The 19,937-nt window shown below is 40.3% G+C and overlaps 1 protein-coding gene across 7 annotated transcripts in view; it reads left to right on the top strand.

The window, feature by feature from the left end:
* LOC124184414 (RNA-binding protein Musashi homolog 2-like) overlaps positions 1 to 13,731 on the top strand; it is a 137,039-nt gene extending 123,308 nt beyond the window's left edge. For all 7 annotated transcript variants that reach the window (XM_046574080.1, XM_046574079.1, XM_046574078.1 and 4 more), the window contains 2 exons: positions 7,652 to 7,889; positions 8,834 to 13,731. In XM_046574080.1, coding sequence (XP_046430036.1) covers positions 7,652 to 7,889; positions 8,834 to 9,637 — 1,042 coding nt within the window. In that variant the 3' untranslated portion in view covers positions 9,638 to 13,731. The remainder of the gene's footprint in view (positions 1 to 7,651; positions 7,890 to 8,833) is intronic.
* The last annotated feature ends 6,206 nt before the right edge of the window (positions 13,732 to 19,937 follow it).

Raw genomic sequence — 19,937 nt, 5'->3', positions numbered from 1 at the left:
ATGTGTAAGGCACTTTATAAAAAATGTTCATTTTTTCAGGGATTTCTCTTTCTCTCTCTCTCTCTCTCTCTCTCGCTCTCTCTCTCTCTCTCTCTCTCTCTCTTTCTCTCTTTGCTGTGGTTTGTTTGGTTTGAATATCAATCATACATCTTTTTAGTTTGTGGTTTTTCATATCAATTCTCTCACGTTGTTTGTTCGTCGTCCTCGCAGCAGCAGCGACAGCATCTTCATCTTCACCTTTATCTTCATCTTCATCTTGATCTTGGTCTTGATCTTGATCTTCATCTTCATCTCGATATCGATCTTCGTCCTCATCTTTGTCAACTTCAGCAACACCGCGTCGTTTTTGACGAGATACCGAATTTTAACGTCCCCGATGCATTTCGTACATGATCAGAGGTTAGATGATACAACTTGAGGGAATAAAAAATAAATCAATAAATAAATAAATAAACAAATAAAAAATAAATCGAAAAAAAAAATCCTACTCGCGTCGATAACGTCCGTGCGTCGAAAAAACAAACGCCCCGCAGAGCTTTTGATCCTCGTTTTCGTTAAACCGTGTGTATTTTCTCGCGTGCCGCAAATAACGACGGGAGGATAATTCGAGCCGGACTACTCGAGCCGTTCAGGGGTTGCTACCCCCGTAGCTGCGGTATCGATTCTCAGAGTATCGCCTCAGCCTGCCTCTTGTCGAAAGCTCCGCATTCGGTGGCGCCACCCGGCTTCGGCATTCGGGAAGGCGGCTCAGCTGGGTGGCCATGATTGGTCCGGAGGGTGGATTTCGCCCCTGCGGAACTGGCGCCATCGCGCGGCTGCGCCCTCTAACTTGCCATCCCTTTTTATCGCCCCCACCCATCGCTCTCACTCTCTCTCTCCTTCTCTTACTCTAGGCCTCGAGAGGAAAAGAGAAGAAATATTGCCAAACGCAACCAGCCCCTGTTTTTCTTTCGCTCTCTCTCTCTCTCTCTCTCTCTCTCTCTCTCTGTGTCTCGCGCCCACCGAGACGCACCAAACCCGTTAATCCACGGCTAATAAATAGCCATCATTACCTCCGGGGAGTCTCTTCCTTCGACCTTTAATTCGCAACGCACCGATCGCCGATCGACCGAACGAATCTTTCTCTAACTGCGGTAGCCTCGCGGTTTTCAGTGTCGAAACTTTTTTACTTCATCCCTTCACGACGTTCGTATCCGATTAATTCTCGTATAATCTCACTTTGTAACTGTATTCGTTCTCTCCTGTTCGATATTTTTTTTTTTTTTAACTTGTCATTTGAATTTTCGAATCGAACGATTACGTATAAATCGTCATTTCTTGTCCCACTTTAATAACGTGCAACTTATTTCTCAGTTATTCATATTTCATCGCTTACTGGATATATACCTGCCTTATTCTTCTCAGACGATCGTTAATTTCACCCCGAGTATTATTATAAAAGACCGAGGGTCACGGCACTTTCAGCAACGCGCTGCTGTCGGAAGGATGGAACAATTAGTGTTGGTACGCGTCTATAGCAAATATACGCATCCAAGTACCTACGTACCTACGTAAGGGTTATACGAGGGATATGTACATGTTTGTATATGTATAAAGGCACGCGAGTCGTTGACAATTGAGCGCTCTTTACATATACCTACAGCACCTATGTACGTATTGCAGGGGGTTCGTTTCAAAATGGAGGATGGGTAAATAATTATACGAAAGGTTGAAATCGACGTTCTTATAACATTTCGCGCATCTCCCCACATCGATATATCTGTACTTGTATATAGATATGTGCATATATATATATACACGACTCTCACACATACACCCACACGCACACACACAGTTTTAACGTACGAAAGGTCAAAATCATTCTACAATCCCGCAGTGAGGGATAATTGACGAGGTGGTGTAAAAATGTCACTGCCCCAGGGATAATCACGATAAAAGTAAAATAAAATAAAAGAAAAGAAAAGCACACACGAGTCGATTAATCGATCGTTACGCAAAATTGGATCGCGTGCATTACGTGTATTCCCTTAATTACGCACGTGTACGCGGCTAGTCGGTCCATAAACGGGTCTCACGGGGGTACGAAACGGACACGCGAGTAGGTACCGGGAAATTCGGGGATTAATTAGGTTTGAAAAGGAAAGAAAGAAAAATGGTGCAAAAATCGGTAGGGTGAAAATATTTCATTGATATAATCGACGGCGAGTTGTTTAATGTATCATTGCGGTACGGTGGTGAAAAATTGTGCTGCTGGGGGATACGATTTTTATTTATTTTCTTCTTGTTTTTCACCGTTTTCGATGCGGAGAGCGAGCACGGGGATTTTATGGCGACTTGAGGGGGTGGGTGAAAATTTTCCAGAGATTCGGGAAATAAGTAGGACCACCTGCAGGCGGGCAGGGTTTTTGGGTGTGTGCGTGCGTGTGTCTGAGTGCGTGATCGATGCAACCACGAGGTGGGCAGTAGCCGCGCCTATATCGACCGGAAACCATTTCCATTGAAGCTCCGAAGCTCCCTGCAAGCGACTGTGGCGGCGTTCACGTTGCCTTCCCGAATAAGGGATCATTATTATTTTCATCCCTCTGTTTCGCGTTGTAATTTCAGATTTATCAATGCTCTTAAAATTATTTATTTTTTTGTTTTTTGGGAATTACGATGAAATTCTTTATTTCGCACTCATTTGTCGGCACGTTGTGTCTCGATTTTTCTATTTTGATTTTACCCTCTTATTACCGGGTATTATTATTACTTGTTATTTATACGGTTTTTTAAAATATTTTTTCTATTAATCCCTGGCAGTTTCGTAACAGAAACTTTTCCCCTCCTCTTTTTTTTTTTTTTTTCTCACGTCTTATCGATTCTCTCGCGTGAAAAATCGATGCGTTTATGTAAACGTTACACAGAATGTTAGGGTTGTTATAATTAACACCTGCACATTGGTCGATACGTATATTTTTGCAATTTTAATCTCGCGATCTCACCAAACAATTTCCTTCTTCTTGGTATTCTCTTTTTCACCGATTAATACAGCAGGTATTGAGACACCACTGCGATCGAATATTACCGTCGTCGTTGTTGCCTATCTTGTTAGCTAGTTAGTCAGTTTCCTCGACTCGATAGGATAAGATGAGTATTTAAAATCCGTGCGTTAGTAATTCCTTCGATGTAATCGTTCTCGATTTATTCGAATCCCTGTCTCTTTTCTCATCCGCAGCTAACGACGAGACGAGACGAAATTTTTCTTCGTTCTCCGTGAATTTCCGTGCAATCCAGCGAGAGTTTTGCGGGTGTGCTCGAGGTCGAGGACAATGTCCCGCCACACCAGTAACTCTGAAAAGGTGTACTGCTGTGACAGGACAATATTCCCGGCCCCTGCGAAACAACGATGATGATCCATCGTTTCTGCGGCTCCGTGTAACGTCCGTTGACGAGATGGGATGAAATTCCTCCGGTACGACACGAATTTCCATCCTGTGTCACATTTTCGTCCTCTTCCTGTTATCCATTTTTCCGCGACACAACTTCTTTTCGATTCAAGAAGGAGAAAAAAAAATCGTTTTCCGTTTTTATTTGTTTCTTTATCAATGAATTTTATCCTTTTTGACTTCCCTCTCACCGTTTATCGTACACACACCATATATATATATGTATATATATGTATGCATGTGTATATACACGTATATATGTATATACACGCGCATGCATATATATATGTGTGTATACATATATATATATTTATATACATGTATATATATCCAGAGACGCGTGCAGTGTGTAACCGCGTACGTGTAACGCAATGAATACGCGTATCGTGTGCGACGCAGGCTTATACGTGGTCGCGTATGTCGTAGGTGAAAAGTAACGCAGGAGGTTTCGGAGAGGATGCGGTCGTCGGACGGTGACGGAGCCGAGGGAGAGTCTAGATAGCGACTCGGTCGAGCGTCCCGACGGCACTGCGTCGCTCGCGCGGCGGCGCCTCCGCGCCCCGAACTCCCTTCATCCCTCCGCCCCCGAACTCCCCCTCGCCGCCGGTGCGCGAGGGGTGGCGAACCGACTGGGCGACGACGTAGGTGGGTCAGGCGGGGGTGGGAAATACGGGGAAGTAGAAGGAGAGAGGGAGAGAGAGAGATGTGGCAAGAACTGGTCGCCGGGGGATGAGAGGAGGAGGAGGAGGAAGAGGAGGAGGAGGAGGAGGAGGAGGAGGAGGAGGAGGAGGAGGAGGAGGAGGAGGAGGAGGAGGAGGAGGAGGAGGAAGAGGAGGAGGAGGAGGTGGAGGAGGAGGAGGGATGAAACGACCCCTCGCCGGCTTACGGAGAGCGCGGGGCGTATTGATCCACCGGCTGCGTTCTCTCTCACCGGGGGAGACGATGCCGCGCGGAACGAACGAACGAACTAACGAAAACCGAGAGAGACTCGCTCTCTCCCTCCCAATCTCTCTCTCTCTCCCTCTCTCTCCCTCCCTCTCCCTCTCACTCCCTCTCTCCGCACACAGGGATACGGCCAATGCTGTGTGCCGTCGCCTGCACCCTTCGTCCTCCACCCCCGCGATGATGCCGCTCCGGCCTGCCGACCGAACGAACGACGTCGACGACTTCCAACTATCGTTCATTCTCCTCTACAGGGGCACTATATCTATGTATGCATTTGTGCTGCAACGGGAACAACAGTTTTCCTTTCCTACATATACGTACACCTGCGGTTGGCAATGGAGATTGATAAAAGAACGCAACGTCGGTTACTCGCATGTCGCGGTTATAGGTTTATTTTATACATCGATCTGCAGACGTGTGGTGTAAATGTAGGTAAAATCCTGAAAGTTTCTTTCCCGAAGAATACTTTTCGTCGTCGAGGGTTTCGGATGTTTTGGTGGAAAACTGGCAACTTATTTGATTCAATTTTTATGCATAGGTATTCGTGCTAAATTTGTGTCAAGTCGAGTAAAGCTCGAGTCAATTTTCACACTCGTCAATTATTATTAGAGCGAAGTACAATTTGTACGAGTTTGAATAAAATTTACAGGAATCTTTTAATTTTTTTTTTTTTTTTTTCTGCAGCGTATACACACCCGATGGGTACATTTATTCATTCGTTCGTATATTATCCCCCTACATTTAATCACTTATGGGAATTGTAATTCTCGATACGCAAAATCTGTGATACGATGATCGGTAATTGTCTTTCAATTTTGTGGAAATAACAATTTATCGTGTTCGACCCAGACAACGTTGGTTATGAAAGTCTTGTGTTAGAGTATCTTCAATCGTCGTGCAATAACAAGTTCGAACTATTCCATACGAGTTTGTAAAAATTTTACTCAAACTATCATCTTGGTACTCTGCAGTTTAAAGTTCCTGAATTTCGATAGGCACGTTCTCAATGCAGAGCACGTGCGAGTTTTATATTTTCTCTTCTTTTTCTTCTTCTTGCTGCATTATACGTGTAACATACGTATATAACCCACTCGTGTCGTATCTGCCGGATAGTCGAGTCTTCGTTGACCCCTCTCCTCTCTTTCCCATCTCGCCGTCTCTCGCTCTCCTTTCCTCTACACTCATCTCTATACGCTATATAGCCCTTTGTACGGGAATTTTTGCCTCCTTCGGATCAGAGTTATCATCACGGACTACCGAGCTCTTCAGCTATCCGTCTATTCTACCCTCTATCGGCTCATCTTATTAGTCTGCATTGCACCGCGATGCAACGCAACGCATCGCATCGCGACTGTAAGTCGCCTCGCCATAGAGTTGACGGTTGAGCATTGATGGGTCTTGGGTTTTAAACATTTTGAGCCCAAGTTTTTGAGGAAACTCAAGAGGTTCGTGTTCATAGTCAGAGCTTGCAGTGTTCAGGAAGGGTTTTATGACGGAGTCTCTTCTCTCTACCAATCGAGTCACGTCTAAAACTGAGTTAATTGAGACTCAAGATCCAGCTTCTGAAATTTAATCGATTTGTCGGAGGGTTGGCGAAAGTTTTTCAACCTTCTACGGTATACGAAAAATTGATTTTTCGTAGAAGGTATTGCTAGATATGTATATATATATATATTTTTTATTGCTTCTTTTATAGGGGGTTGAAGTACAAAAAAGTCACCAACTATCACGACCGTCTGAGTAAATCTGTACGAACTGAAACCGAGCGAACGGTATGTTAATTCTTTGATACTCGTGGTAATTCTATCTAAAAAGTGGATTACAGGTGATTAGAAATTAGCATATTGGCTTCGTCTTTTCGTTCCTCCGAGCCTTGAGTACAAGCCTCTCGAAGTATACGATCTTTTAAACCCTAAGGTATATATTTTATGCCCGTACCCCGAATCATCGTTCGAGTGATGAACTTTGACGCACAGCGGTATAAATCGCGACCACGGTGTGGAAGAACGTCGGTCAAGTTTAAACATTATTCGTCTGCTCGCTTTACCTTGAGATTTCGTGGATTTCGGAGATCGAAGAATCTTGGCTTCGAGGGAATTTCCCATCGCTGATACTTGTCTAACCTGAAAGAAAAAGCAGTTCGTTAGAACGCGTCTCGTTTCGACAGCAGATCAAAACACGCAGTCGATATTTTTTCGCCCTTACCGGCGAGGGAGAAACACCCCTAATTACGATATTAACTTTCCCCCTGCGCGAGACTTTCCCCGGGTCAGACTTTGCCGGGCACGAGGTATATATATATATATATATATGTGTGTACTATTTCTCGGCCCCGAGAAGCAGTCGTCCCGTTTCCAGTCGGCCTTTTCTCCCAATTGCCGATGCGGTGGTGCACGGTCCGTTCATCCGTCCGTCCGGCCTCTGACCCTCGGGAATCGTCGTTCCCGCGGGAACCGCGCACTCGTATCTCTCGGAGAGTTCAACTCGGCTCTCCCCGTCCATAAATTTCTCTCTCACTCCAGATCCCATTCCGTCCATCTCGTCCTCCCTTATATTTTCTTACTGCACGAAGTCGAAAAACCGAGAGGGTTCCGCACCTGAAAACTCTCCTCCTTCTCATCCTCTTCCTTCCCGATCCCCGCGGAGCGAAAGGAGTTATGATTCGTACCCAGTCGAACTGCCTGGCTGGCTAGGCCGGATAGAGATCTATTTCCCCGATACGTTAGCGACGAGCGGATCTATGCGGAGAGAGTCTGACTCGGGATGCCGGGGATCAGATGAGGAGACTGCTTGTCCATTCCTCTAAAACTAGACTTCTAGACTCCGCTATTTCCTCCCCCGACGACCGCGAGCTCAAATTTATGAACATTCGTGGAGGAAACTTTGAACTCACCAACGGCGCATCGCGATTGCATGCGACTAAATTTTTTTTACAATCGCGTTCTTTGAGGAAACTCGTAAAACGTGACTTACTGAACGTCTATGGTCGACCTCATGGTCCTGTGCCAGACGAAGAAGGACATCGTCGAGAGGAGAAGGAACGGCAAAACGTAAAACGGCGCGAGCTGAAACAAACGAGACACTGTGTACACATTTCGTGTGAGAGAAACGTGATTCATTGCAGATGGTTGTTCGAGTTTCGTTCGGGGTGCGATGACGATGTCTGATTGATATAATAATATATACATATATGTGTGTGTGTGTGTGCGTGCGTGTGCGTAGGATTAACGGGGGATGAGAGAAACAGTTGGCGAATGAATATTTCCATATTTTTGTTTTAGCGCCGGCATGGAAGCCAACGGTGCGATTGAGCACGATTTTCACAATGCCCTGGTACCCATAAACGGCAGCCATTCGGGAAGCTCGGGAAGAAGTACGCCGAACGGCGGCGATCCAGCACCCGGCAAACTATTCGTCGGGGGTTTGTCGTGGCAAACGAGCAGCGAGAAGCTCAGAGAATACTTCGGCATGTTCGGCACTGTCACGGACGTGCTAATCATGAAGGATCCCGTTACACAGGTTAGTTCTTCACCTCCTCCTCATCCTCGTCCTCCTCGTCGTTCGCGGCAATTTCTATCCTACGTGCTCGTCTTCTATGACCTCGATGTACACACGTTCGCTAGTGATAATAATAATTATAAAGAAAAAGGTACAAGGATCCTTTTTGTCTTCCTCTGTCAACCACCGTGGCCTCCGACTCTCCCTTCTTCGTTGTTTTTTCGAACCGTATCCCAGACGTGATGGAAGTTCGGTACACACTGGGGCAAAAATGGCATCCTTCGGTTAAATGTGTTTCTAGTTTTCGGGGTCACCTCGCACGCACCCTGATGAATCTTACTAGCGTTTTGGAAAGTTGATATGTTTTAGATGAGATTCGGGTATAAGAACGATACGTGCTAGTTGGAATATTACAATAACGTCTTAACTTTGATGATCGTTATTCCAAGTGAGCGGAGCAAAGTGGAAACCGGTAAAGTATTTCGTCGGGATAACCGTAGAGAAAGAGATTCGTCAATATTCATTCCGAGTGATTTCACCCACCCACCCCCCGGTTTGTATAACTCTTCTCGTGTATATTTCGACCGATGAAAGGGATTTAAAACGAGTGAATTTCATCCTGTACCAGCACTATTTGAATATTTGATTTTATCGATTGTGAGCGATTCCGAAGTGACGGAAGTACAATTATTGTACTCTGTTATGCACCGATGTATAATCTCGAATCACGCGACCATTTCTTCAGCTCTCCAAGCGCACCGGACGTTGCACTTAACAAATCGTGATCGGGTGGTTCCTAGTTCCGAACAACCCAACGTACGTAAGCGTTGATAACCTAGGACGGAGGATCGTTTATCCTGGAATCGATTTCTATGAATCGGTGCAATCACCGTCGCTTCCGAGTTGACCTGTAACCGCACAAACATGTATGATAAAAAACGCCCCTTGCTTATATCGTGTTACAGAGGAGTCGAGGTTTCGGTTTCATAACATTCGCTGAGCCCGGCAGCGTCGACAAGGTGTTGAAGTGCCCGATCCACACGCTCGACGGCAAGAAGATCGACCCGAAACACGCGACGCCGAAGAACCGTGCCAAGCAGGCGAATCGCACGAAGAAGATATTCGTCGGAGGAGTCAGCCAGGACACGAGCAGCGACGAGGTGAAGGCCTACTTCAACCAGTTCGGTAAGGTCGAGGAGACGGTGATGCTGATGGACCAGCAGACGAAGCGGCACAGGGGCTTCGGCTTCGTCACCTTCGAGAACGAGGACGTGGTCGACCGCGTCTGCGAGATACACTTTCACACGATAAAGAACAAGAAGGTCGAGTGCAAGAAGGCCCAGCCCAAGGAGGCGGTCCAGCCCGGGGCCCTGGCCCTCGGGAAACGCGTCGTCCTCGGCGCCCTCGGGGTCCGACTGGCACCCCAGCAGCCGCACCCCGTGGCGTCCCAGATAGTCGCGGCCCAGGCCCAGGCCCAAGTTCAGGCCGCTGCGGCGGCCGCGGCCGCGGCCCAAGTTCAGAACGCGGTAGCCGGATACGGAAAGCTTTTCGGCAGCTATCCAGCGCTTTCCGCCTACAGATACGCCCCCTACCCGATACCGGGGGCCATGGCCACCGCACCGCCACCGGCACCCGCACCCCAGGCGACACCGACGGCACCTGCGGCCCCAGGGAACCCCTACCAGGGATACTCACTGACAAACGTCGACATGTCCAGTTTCCAGGGAGTTGACTGGGGATCGATGTACGGCATGGGGATGTACGTCTAAGGGACAACGCGAGGGACGCGTTCAAACTACGCCGACCACTGTCGAGGTTCTTCTTACCGACCTTGTAGGGGACGCGGGGATATTTGTTGTTGATAACTAACAACGATGGAAACCCCCTGTGTAACTTCTTTACCTTGCCGATATTTTCACCTTGCGAAATGGTAACCGAGTCGCTCTCTCTCTCTCTTTCTCTTTCTCTATCTCTCCCTCTCTCTCTCCATCCCTTTTTATCTCTCTCTCTCTCTCTCTCTTTCTCTCTTACACAATTTTTTCTTCTTTCTTCGGTTCATTCGATTTACGATGAGGTAATATTTTCAACGAGGTTAAGTTCACGGTGATTTGACCGGATCTTTTACCTTATGAATACATGGAACAATGAGATCTGGTGTGATCCGCTTCCTCCATGTACAGTACAACGTAAACGTTGCAGAAATTTATGATTCAAGCTTTTCATAGACATTCCTATAACCAGCACCAACATCACCACCACCATTACTAATTACTACTGTTTTACCTCTGTGGTAAGTTGACTTTGAAGTTGGTACATAGTTAAGGCGAGACGCGTTATAGTATTATTTTTATTTCTCGCTGCATTGATAATAGCATCGTAATCTTCACGAGTAAATCGACTTTTGGATCGGATCATTTTTTTTTCTTTTCTCTCTTCGGCTGTATGTTTTCTTTTTTGTTTTGTGATTGCACTTCATTTCGATCAACGCTGCTCGATCATCTCGCCCAGCGAATAGACATGGATAAATGTGTACATTCAATGAATGAAATTTAATTGGCGTGTTAGAGAGAGAGAGAGAGAGAGAGAGAGAGAAAGAGAGAGAGCGGGCGCTATCGTCGCGGAGAAAACTCGTCGAAAAGGCAAGGTTTCGGTTAGTAAAAGAGAAAAGAAAAGTGAAAATTGAAAAAAAAGAAACGTTATGAATGAATATTGATAAAAAAAAATCCAAGATAATTTGATCTCACACACGTTATATTATATGTGTTACACATACACTTACACACACTCACACACACACACTTGAATATACACGTACGCAAATACACATATTCTATCATCACACGGATAATAATTATTAAAATAACATGTACGATCCTTGATCAAAGCCAAAAATCGCAAGTGTGTGGTGTTAGGAATTTTTTTTTTTCTCTTCCTCTTTTTTTTCAAACGAGGAATACGATGGATGAAAGAAATGGAAAAAAAAGAAAGAGATTAATTATTTTATTACTGTAATCCTATAGTAAAATTATCTATTTTACACCGTTTCTTCTTATATCCTACTTTCATCTAATATATATTTTAATTTTTATCGATTTTTCTTTCAACGAGGCAGCTTACACACGTGTATAACATTTTCAAGTATATAAAGTGCGATTATCTATCGACGGAATGGTCCTTCGGCTACTGTATTTTTATGCGAGTGCGCTAAAATTCAATAGCGGTGCTTTGTCAGGGCGAGCAACAGTCATAAATTCAGATGACAGCTCGCCGCGATGTACGTAATCTGAAAAATTTTTGAAGTCACGTTCATTACGGTTGGTCGCCCTGACAAACAACTTATTTCGGATTTTAGCGCATGCGCATTAAAGCGTAAAAGACGACGGACCATTCTGTCGATAGATAATCACTCTGTATGCAATTTTATGGTTCATGGCCCCCAACTGTAGCGCTCAGATCGGTTGCCTCGATGAATAATAACAATAATTGTATAATTATTGGTTGAACGCATTTTTCCATTATCGAGTTGTTGTTGTTTTTCACCTTTTCACCCTCTGATACAATTATTACTATATTAGTCTACTATGTCTACTTTTTTCTTTTTTTTTTGTCATGAATTCAAACTCAATCCAGTCGTGTCACGTTTGCATTCGGTTCCTAGTTAGTTACTCAAATCGATCAATACTCGTTCGCGTATAAATTAAATAATTCGCGTTTATATATTCTTATAGAATTTGTTGTTTTCTTTTCCCCCCTTCAATGTTGATATACTAGCATATCCAAATTCGGCATTGTTATTTGTACGACCTTTCAAGCAATACATATATCACGGTATTATTGTACGGAGAAGCTTGTCAAATATTGATTGACTGTATTTGTTTCTGGTTTTTGATTTGTCAAAGTTTTCGCGTAAACTATTATCACAGGCGCGTGATTTTTTGATATTTATACATATGGTAAAAGTCATTCGAGTAATTAATGACAATATTCTCTGCTCTCCACAATTACATAAGACTCGTAAACTACAATAGATACTATGCATACAATACGTACATGTACGGTAAATATGTGTAATACAATACAATACAATACTAATGTTACTAATACTAATACTAATACTAATACTAATACTACTACTCCTATTACTGCTACTACTACTACTACTACTACTACTACTACTACCACTACTACTACCACTACTACTACTTACTACTATTACTTACTACTCAAATGATGCTCCACTTAAATTGGATGAAGTATGTATACTTAACTTTTAACGACGCTAACAATACTTAAATAGCGGTTAAGAAATTACATATAACAATAATATTGATAATGTACTTTGAAAAGATAAGGGTAGCTCAGTAAGTAAGTCGTTACTTAAATTATACGTACACGCATACGCAAGTGAATACAAATATGTACGTAAATGCATAAAGTTATACGTGCGTTGTATGTATGTATTTATATTCACGTATAAACAAATAATTAATTATTAATTATGTTAATATGCGTATATATAAATACGATAAATTAGATATCTCGTGATGTTAAGAATTTAAGGTTACAAATTTAACGTTTTAAAAGTATTTGAAAAAAGACTCGAGTCATAGATGAAGCAAACGAAACAAAGCAAACCAATATAAAAATAAAGAAAATTTAAAAAAAAAAAAAAACAAAAAAAAAAATAAAGAAGAGAAGATTAATTTCAAAGAAAAAGAAAAACTAAACTGAAAATGCAAATGAAACAGGAGAGAAAGAGCGGTGAGAGAGATGCAGAGAGGTATCAAAGGGTGCAGGCGCATTTAATAATGCGACGGACGAATAATGAAGTATTAAGCACACTTACTTGAAAACGAAAGGATGAAAGATGAAACACGAAAAAAATAAATAAATACGGATGGAAATTTCGAGCAATAAGTGATTACTCAACTATACTTAACAATAATTAAAAATAATAATAATTATAACAACAATAATAATAATAGTAATAATTATAACAATAATAATAATAGTAGTAATAATAATAATGATGATGATGATGATGATGATGATGATGATGATGATGATGATGACGATAAATATCGCTTAAACATTTGAAGGAGAGTGAAGAAAATGAAAATGCGAAAAAAATTAAATCGAAACAGAATTATCCTGTTGAACCATAAGTAATAATTATCTATAGTGATATACGTGCGAGTGATAAATACGTGAGATGATTATATTGTATAATGCAACATAATTATAATTGTAATTAATCAATCAATTATCCACCGCTGACGCGTAAATGACATTTCTTCTTGTCTAATTTGTTTTTCTTATTACCATCGACAATACGCGACGACGCGGACGCGGCCGACGGCAACGGCGGTAGTATTATACACATAGTTATTATTAACTATGTATCATTATATTCGATACGATAAATGTTTAACGATAAAAATTACTACGAATAATTTGCGTGCTCTGTTGGAAGTGATTCGGAAGCGCGTAGTAATATTATTAGATTTTAGAGATGAATGAGAAATGCGGAGAAAAACTTGGATGAAAGGAAAAACGGTAAAGGATCGAAGAAAAAAAGAAATAATTAACAATAACGGTACGGTAACGAGACGTGTAATATATCGCATCGCCCGCAGCCCATGATACATTTATTCTATCGTAAAAACTTAATAATATACGTATAGGTATACAATATACATACACACCACCACGTATTATGAGGTTTCTTGTCGCATTTATTATATACATTTTAATTAAACATAAATAAATATTGTAATAGCCCAGAGGTTGACAAGAAATAACACAGGATGAGAGCAAGAATTGTAAGAAACGAAAAACGAAAAACACACACATTTGACACACGCGACAACACAAATTCTATACGATAAGACGACGATGCGAAATTGATTCGTGAGATATTCGAATCGGTGAATTATGGTAGTAAAGATAACGATTAATGACGGTGGAGATTCAGAAGGAACATGAAAAGCGATTGTTAATCAACGATTATCCTGTGTATGTATAACGGTGATTAATTTCCGTCAAGTACTGATCAATGCGTCACGCGTGTGCGTGCGTATGAAAATAAGTAAGTAACTAAGGAATTAAATTAATAACTAACTGATTAAGTAAATAAGTTACTTGATAAGTTGCTATAAGTTATAAGCAAATAAGAATACGTGTGCTTGTCCGTCTGTCTGTCTGTTGTCTCTGCTGGCTGTTTAATTGTACGGTTAATTTTTCCGACATCCGGAAGTATTCGGTATAGTATAAGTATATATAATATTATGATATACTTTGACGATGAAGAAGAAAAAAGAGGTGAAAACCAAAAAAAAAAAAAAAAAAAATATGCAAAAAATGCAACAAAAAAAAAAAAAAAAAAGAAAAAAAGAAGAATAGAAAACACTTCAAGTTAAATTATACTAAATTCGTAATATCCGTAAGTCAAGAGAAACGAGCGATTTATGTCTCGGTATGCGCATGAGTGAATTCACGAGTGAGTGCGTATACGTTGCGTAGTCTTATCTAGCCTGGTACATAAGTAGAATGGTTTCGGGTGTTCGGGGGGAGGGAGGGCGGGTGACGTATTTTTTTTTTTTTTTTTATTTATTTATTTTTTGTTTTCCCATTTTATTTTTTTTTTTTTTTTTTTGTTTTCGTTTTCGTATTCAAGTTCTGATTCGTTTTTCGACGCTCGACGCTCGGCGACCATCGATGAATCGAATTTTCCAAATCGCGCATTGAATTGCGATAGTCTCAATTATTCAGTGATCGATTCGAATTTTATTCCAGTTTTTTTTTCCCCCACTCACGTCAGATATTAATTATTTTCTTCACATCTCTTTTGCGTCGATATGTTCGGTAAGGGTTTCAACTTTTCTTTATTCATTTTATTTACTTTTTCTTATTATTTCCGGCAATTTTTTATTTTTTTTTTATTTTTTTTTTTTTTCTCGCTTTCGGTCAATCGATCGCGAAAAAATGGTGTATCGGATTTCACTACCCAAAGTGTACGGAGCTGAATATGTAATACACGTTGCTTGTAAAGGTAAAAAAAAAAAAAAAAAAACAAACAAATGAGGAACATATTTACGCAGAATGTAGAAAGTGTAATTTGTTGGAGGTATTTTTGGTAGATAATTTTTTGAATGCACGTAAACAATTTCTTGTAAATTGAAACCCGTAATTTTTTATTTTTTTTTTATTTCCCTTTTCTTACTTTCGTTTCTCTTCATTTTTGAGTCTCTGGTTTTTTTTTTTTTTTTTTTTTGTTTTGTTTAATTCTTATTCTTGTGTCATACTAATATTATACGTATATTGTCGAATGCGAGTAATAATATACATATATTTAGCAAATCTCTAGTGTGCAGCAATAAATTAGTTGTTGAAGCTAACGATGTATCTCGTCTATTTTTGAGTTGAATTCGAGTTGATTACTTGTATGTAGTTTTGTACTATGATTATTATTATTATTATTATTATTACTACTACTACTACTAGTATTATGATCGTTAATGGTTATCGCACCGCCTAAACATCAGTGTTACGATTGAAACACACACAAAAAAAAAAAAAAAAAAAAACGAACAGACGACTAACAAGGCATGCCGCGATAAAATCGTAAGAGAAATAATGCATCAATTACGATATCGAAATCCTCGAAACGTTGAACGTTGAACGTCGAATCTTAAAAAAAAAGAAAACAACAAACCACCACCACCACGAACAACCCCGTATTATCCAATATAGTCACTCCCGTAAAAGTAACTTAACGTAAAGTAACGTAAAGTAAAGTAAAGTAAAGTAAAGTAAAGTAAAGTAAAGTAAAGTAAAGTAAAGTAATATACCATAGAATCCTGTAACTTGTATAAATACATTGACGCACATGCACACACTCATACACAGTCACACGTATATTCGTGATAAAACATGACACGTAGATTTTTGAACAACGAAGACAAAGAAAAAAAAGAAATTGAAAAATTAAATAAAAATCCCTTCACTTTAGTCGCGCGCTTAGAATTGTCCCGTTAGGAAAGGTACGCTATGAGAATTTAAAAAAGATAGGGAATGGAAAAATCGTGAAACAATTATAGGAATAACGATAAAAACAACACTCAGCATTATTGTTATTGTTGTTACATTCGTATATAAATATGTGATAAACTCGAATCGAATTAGTTTGGCAAAATCGTCGCTTCGATGACGTTCTAAATTTTACACAAACTCGTCATCTTCACACCCCAACCCCCGCCCACCTAATTGTGTAACCAATACTCAAGACGTATTATTATTACTATTAATTGATTAATTAATTAATTAAATAAATAAATCTTAAATTTACCTAACGACAATTATCGATAAAGTTGCATCGCATACTACTACGACTACTACTCTACTACTCTCACCACTGCTACTACTATTTCCACCACCACCAATTTTTTTCTTTACCATCCCGAAGGAATTGGGCGCATAATCGTCACGAACCAAATTGTACACGTGAGACAGAACTGATATTTTCCTGTCGCGGCGGACGGACCACTCCGTGGAAAGATTTCATCTCGTTTGGTCGTATTTTAAGCTTATCGAATCCGCTTTGACAAACTGGGAATGAGAATGAAAAATTTTTTTGTGACAAATCACCCGCGCATTTATGTATATGTATATTATCTTCTTTTCTTTTTTTTTTGTCTTTTTTTCCTCGCTACTTTCTTCCTCGAATAAAAATTTAAACAACGATCGTAGACGAATTCGATACTTTCGCGTGACTGAAATAGCCTGATATTATATAATATAAAATGGAGCGAATTTTTGATCGGTGTAGCCGGTCTGCCGCGACTGAAATTTAAAAGCAAAGATGAAAAAGAAAAAAAATACGAAAGAGATAAAGATGAATACAGGTATGACGTATACTATTATATAATGAAAAAGAAACACACGAAACATCATGCACACTATAATCATATTTGAGGTAAAGTAACTGAGACGAGAACACGATATGGAATAACATTGCATTGCTATACAAATATGACAACCGTATAATAGTTTAGGTAACTGCCTAGAAAAATTGCCAATAAAGTAGTCGATAAAACTAGTAGAAAAAAAAAAAAAACAGTATGTACAATTAATTTGTTGTGTTTTTCCCCCCGTATACCACCTCACCTCACCTCACCTCACCTCAACTCACCGCCTCACCTATTTATATCACCGTATTTATTCTATGTATAATAATAATAATTGATTTGCCTTGTTTTCTCAATCTAATCCACCTTTCGTATTTGAGTATTTAGAGAGACGCAATAACGTGTCTATTTGTTTGTGTTTTTTTTTTCCCCCCCTCCTCTTATCTTTTCTTTTGTGAATATTTTATCGCAGCATGCATGCAAACGTACGTCTGTACGATGGCACATATGACAATCCCGGGACGAAGAAATTTTCGTTTGTCATCTTTCCCTGCAGGGAGATTGCAGCCGGAGGGCTGCACGTTTCGCTAATTGGCTAATTAATATTCAGCCATAATTAGGCGAGTTAATCCGTCGGGTGCTCATCACACTCGGTCGTCTGGTTGGCCGATACGCCACTCCAGAATACGAATATAAAATTAAACGCCACACGTACGTATCTACGTATGCAAGTATCATTTTTACGCATCGTTCGCTTTCGGATCGCGTCAGGTCAAAATTCACGTCGATCGGATTTTTATCAAGTCATTTCGCCTCGTGTTTCAGGTAATAGTTTGCACTGAAAAGTATTAGAAAAATAAATGAATAAATAAACAACATTCCATTCTTTATAAACTTTTTCGCTTATTTCTAACAACCGTTATCCAATTATTTTTCTTCAACTATAATTTGTCACTAATATTGTTAAATACGACCTGACGCGATCAAACCTTCGACCCCGCCCCTTTTCGATTTTGCTAAATAAGAAGAAGAGGTTACAGATGTTTGAGTAAATGCCGTTTCGGCTTTCGGAAAATTCTTTCACCATGAATGGCGGCGGGGATCGAGCAAAATGCAAACGCAAGATCTGATCCATTAAATATATTTGAAAAAAAAAAAAAAAAAAGAAAAAGTAATCATTCACGAAGCGAACAGTGTGCTGCACCATCGTACAGCGTATACTTGTAAATATATATATATATACACGTGATAGAATTGAAAAGCTCCCAGGTGCAGAGCAGCTATTTTGTTCGCTGGTCGTTACCCCGGTAACTACTCGCATGATTCGCCGTGTCAAAGTGTAGGAAATAAAGGTGGGGAACGGGGAAAGAGATACTCTCTCTTTCTCTCTCTCTCCCTCTCTCTCTCTCACTCTCCTTCTCTCTCTGTGACGGCCAGAGGATGCTGCTGCTGTCCGTTACAACGTGTCGTGTGTCGGGGTCGAATTAGAATCGCGGAAAAGTACGAGGGCATGCATGGGTAACCACCAGGGATCATCGCCGAGTAGCGCATGCGTTAGATAAAGAGCACTGATATTGGACCCCCTTCAGTCTAACCGGTAGAATTCCAAATGATTTTCCCCGTCTCCCCTCCCTCACCCCCTCAATTTGCCAATCTTCCTTTTTTTTCCCGGTTAAATTACATATTTATTGAAACGACCATACCTAATATCGAAGTTTAGTGGGTGTGCAGTTTTTATTTTTCGTTGTTACAACACTTTGCGTGTTTTTTTTTTTTTTTTCTTTTCTTCATTCGCTACTATCCTGCCAGCTTTTAATAATACAGTAGACCCGATTATTGATCCTGATTATCATTCCTGATTTTATTTCTGTAAAAATCGATTCAAGTTCGAAAATCCATCCGAGTGCCTTAATATCTACCTTACCGAATTGAACCCTGAATTTTTCCCCGTAGACTTTGAGACCCGTTGATTTCCATCGCAAAAAAGGAAACAAAAATATATATATATATATATATATATATATATATATATATATATATATATATATATATATATATCCAATAATAACCTATAGTAAAAGAGACGTTTTTGAAGAAGAGGAAGCAAAGAATAGAAAAAATTGGTATCTATGTAGAAAGCCTCGTAGATAATGTGTACATATATATATATATTACTTGAAATCTATTATTTCTGGATTTATTCTTGATTTTGTAGCTTTGTTTTAGTTTTTATTTTGGTATTTCGATTTTGCAAAAAAAAAAAAAAAAAGAAAAAACCACAATAACAAAAAAAGGGTTGACATAGAATCGATTGCTGTGCGTGCAACGTCTGGAGGTGTGATGCCTGTGTGTGGAGGGGAACCCGTAACCATGACCAGGTAAGATATTACTTGTAGATATCCTAGTTAATTAGTATTCACCCTATACACATAGCGTAATGATTATTCACCAATGTACGTATTTATTATGATACATAGAATTTTATTGTTCGTAGTATAAACTGCCAAAAGTGTGGTAAATGGTGTAGTGCGTAGATTCGTGTGTAACGGCTTTTTATACGTAAATAATACCGTATATATCTGCGTATAATAACAATATGTAACACACTGACTTGAGCTCAACAACGACTATAGTCTTTCTCGCAAACTGTGCATCTTTGTATAATGCCTGAAAAATATAAACACCTGTAATAATCGACAAACGTATCGGTGAAATTTTCAACCCTGCAGCAGTCGGCCCTCGTTATACGCGTGATAAAGTAAATCCAACAATAATTGTACATGGAAGACAACTGTGTTGTTCTCATTTTGAGAGAAATGATTTCGCGTTACCCCGCAGCTTATTATCGCTGGGTACGCGTTAGTTGAATTTCAAACTTCTAAGCGAATTGCGGAAACTTGAGTCGTTGAGCTTCAAATTTGCTTTGTACACGTATGTATGGTGTACGGGTATCGTATACCTTATTTATACCCGTTAGCTAATTCACCACATCGGTGCATTCATGCATGCATGTCACTAACAAAGTATAAATCAAAACTCCTCGTGCCAACACTCCAGCGTATATATGCAGCAGATCGCTTCGCTCTCTCTTTTTTTTTTTTTTTTTTTTTTTTTTTTATATTCACAGACTTTTAAACTTTCAAAATATTTTTCGTACCAATTT

This window comes from Neodiprion fabricii, chromosome 6, assembly GCF_021155785.1.
Source record: "Neodiprion fabricii isolate iyNeoFabr1 chromosome 6, iyNeoFabr1.1, whole genome shotgun sequence".
In the NCBI taxonomy this organism is placed as follows: Eukaryota; Metazoa; Arthropoda; class Insecta; order Hymenoptera; family Diprionidae; genus Neodiprion; species Neodiprion fabricii.
Note: the sequence above shows the minus strand (reverse complement) of the source record. Positions and strands in the feature narration are given on the sequence as shown.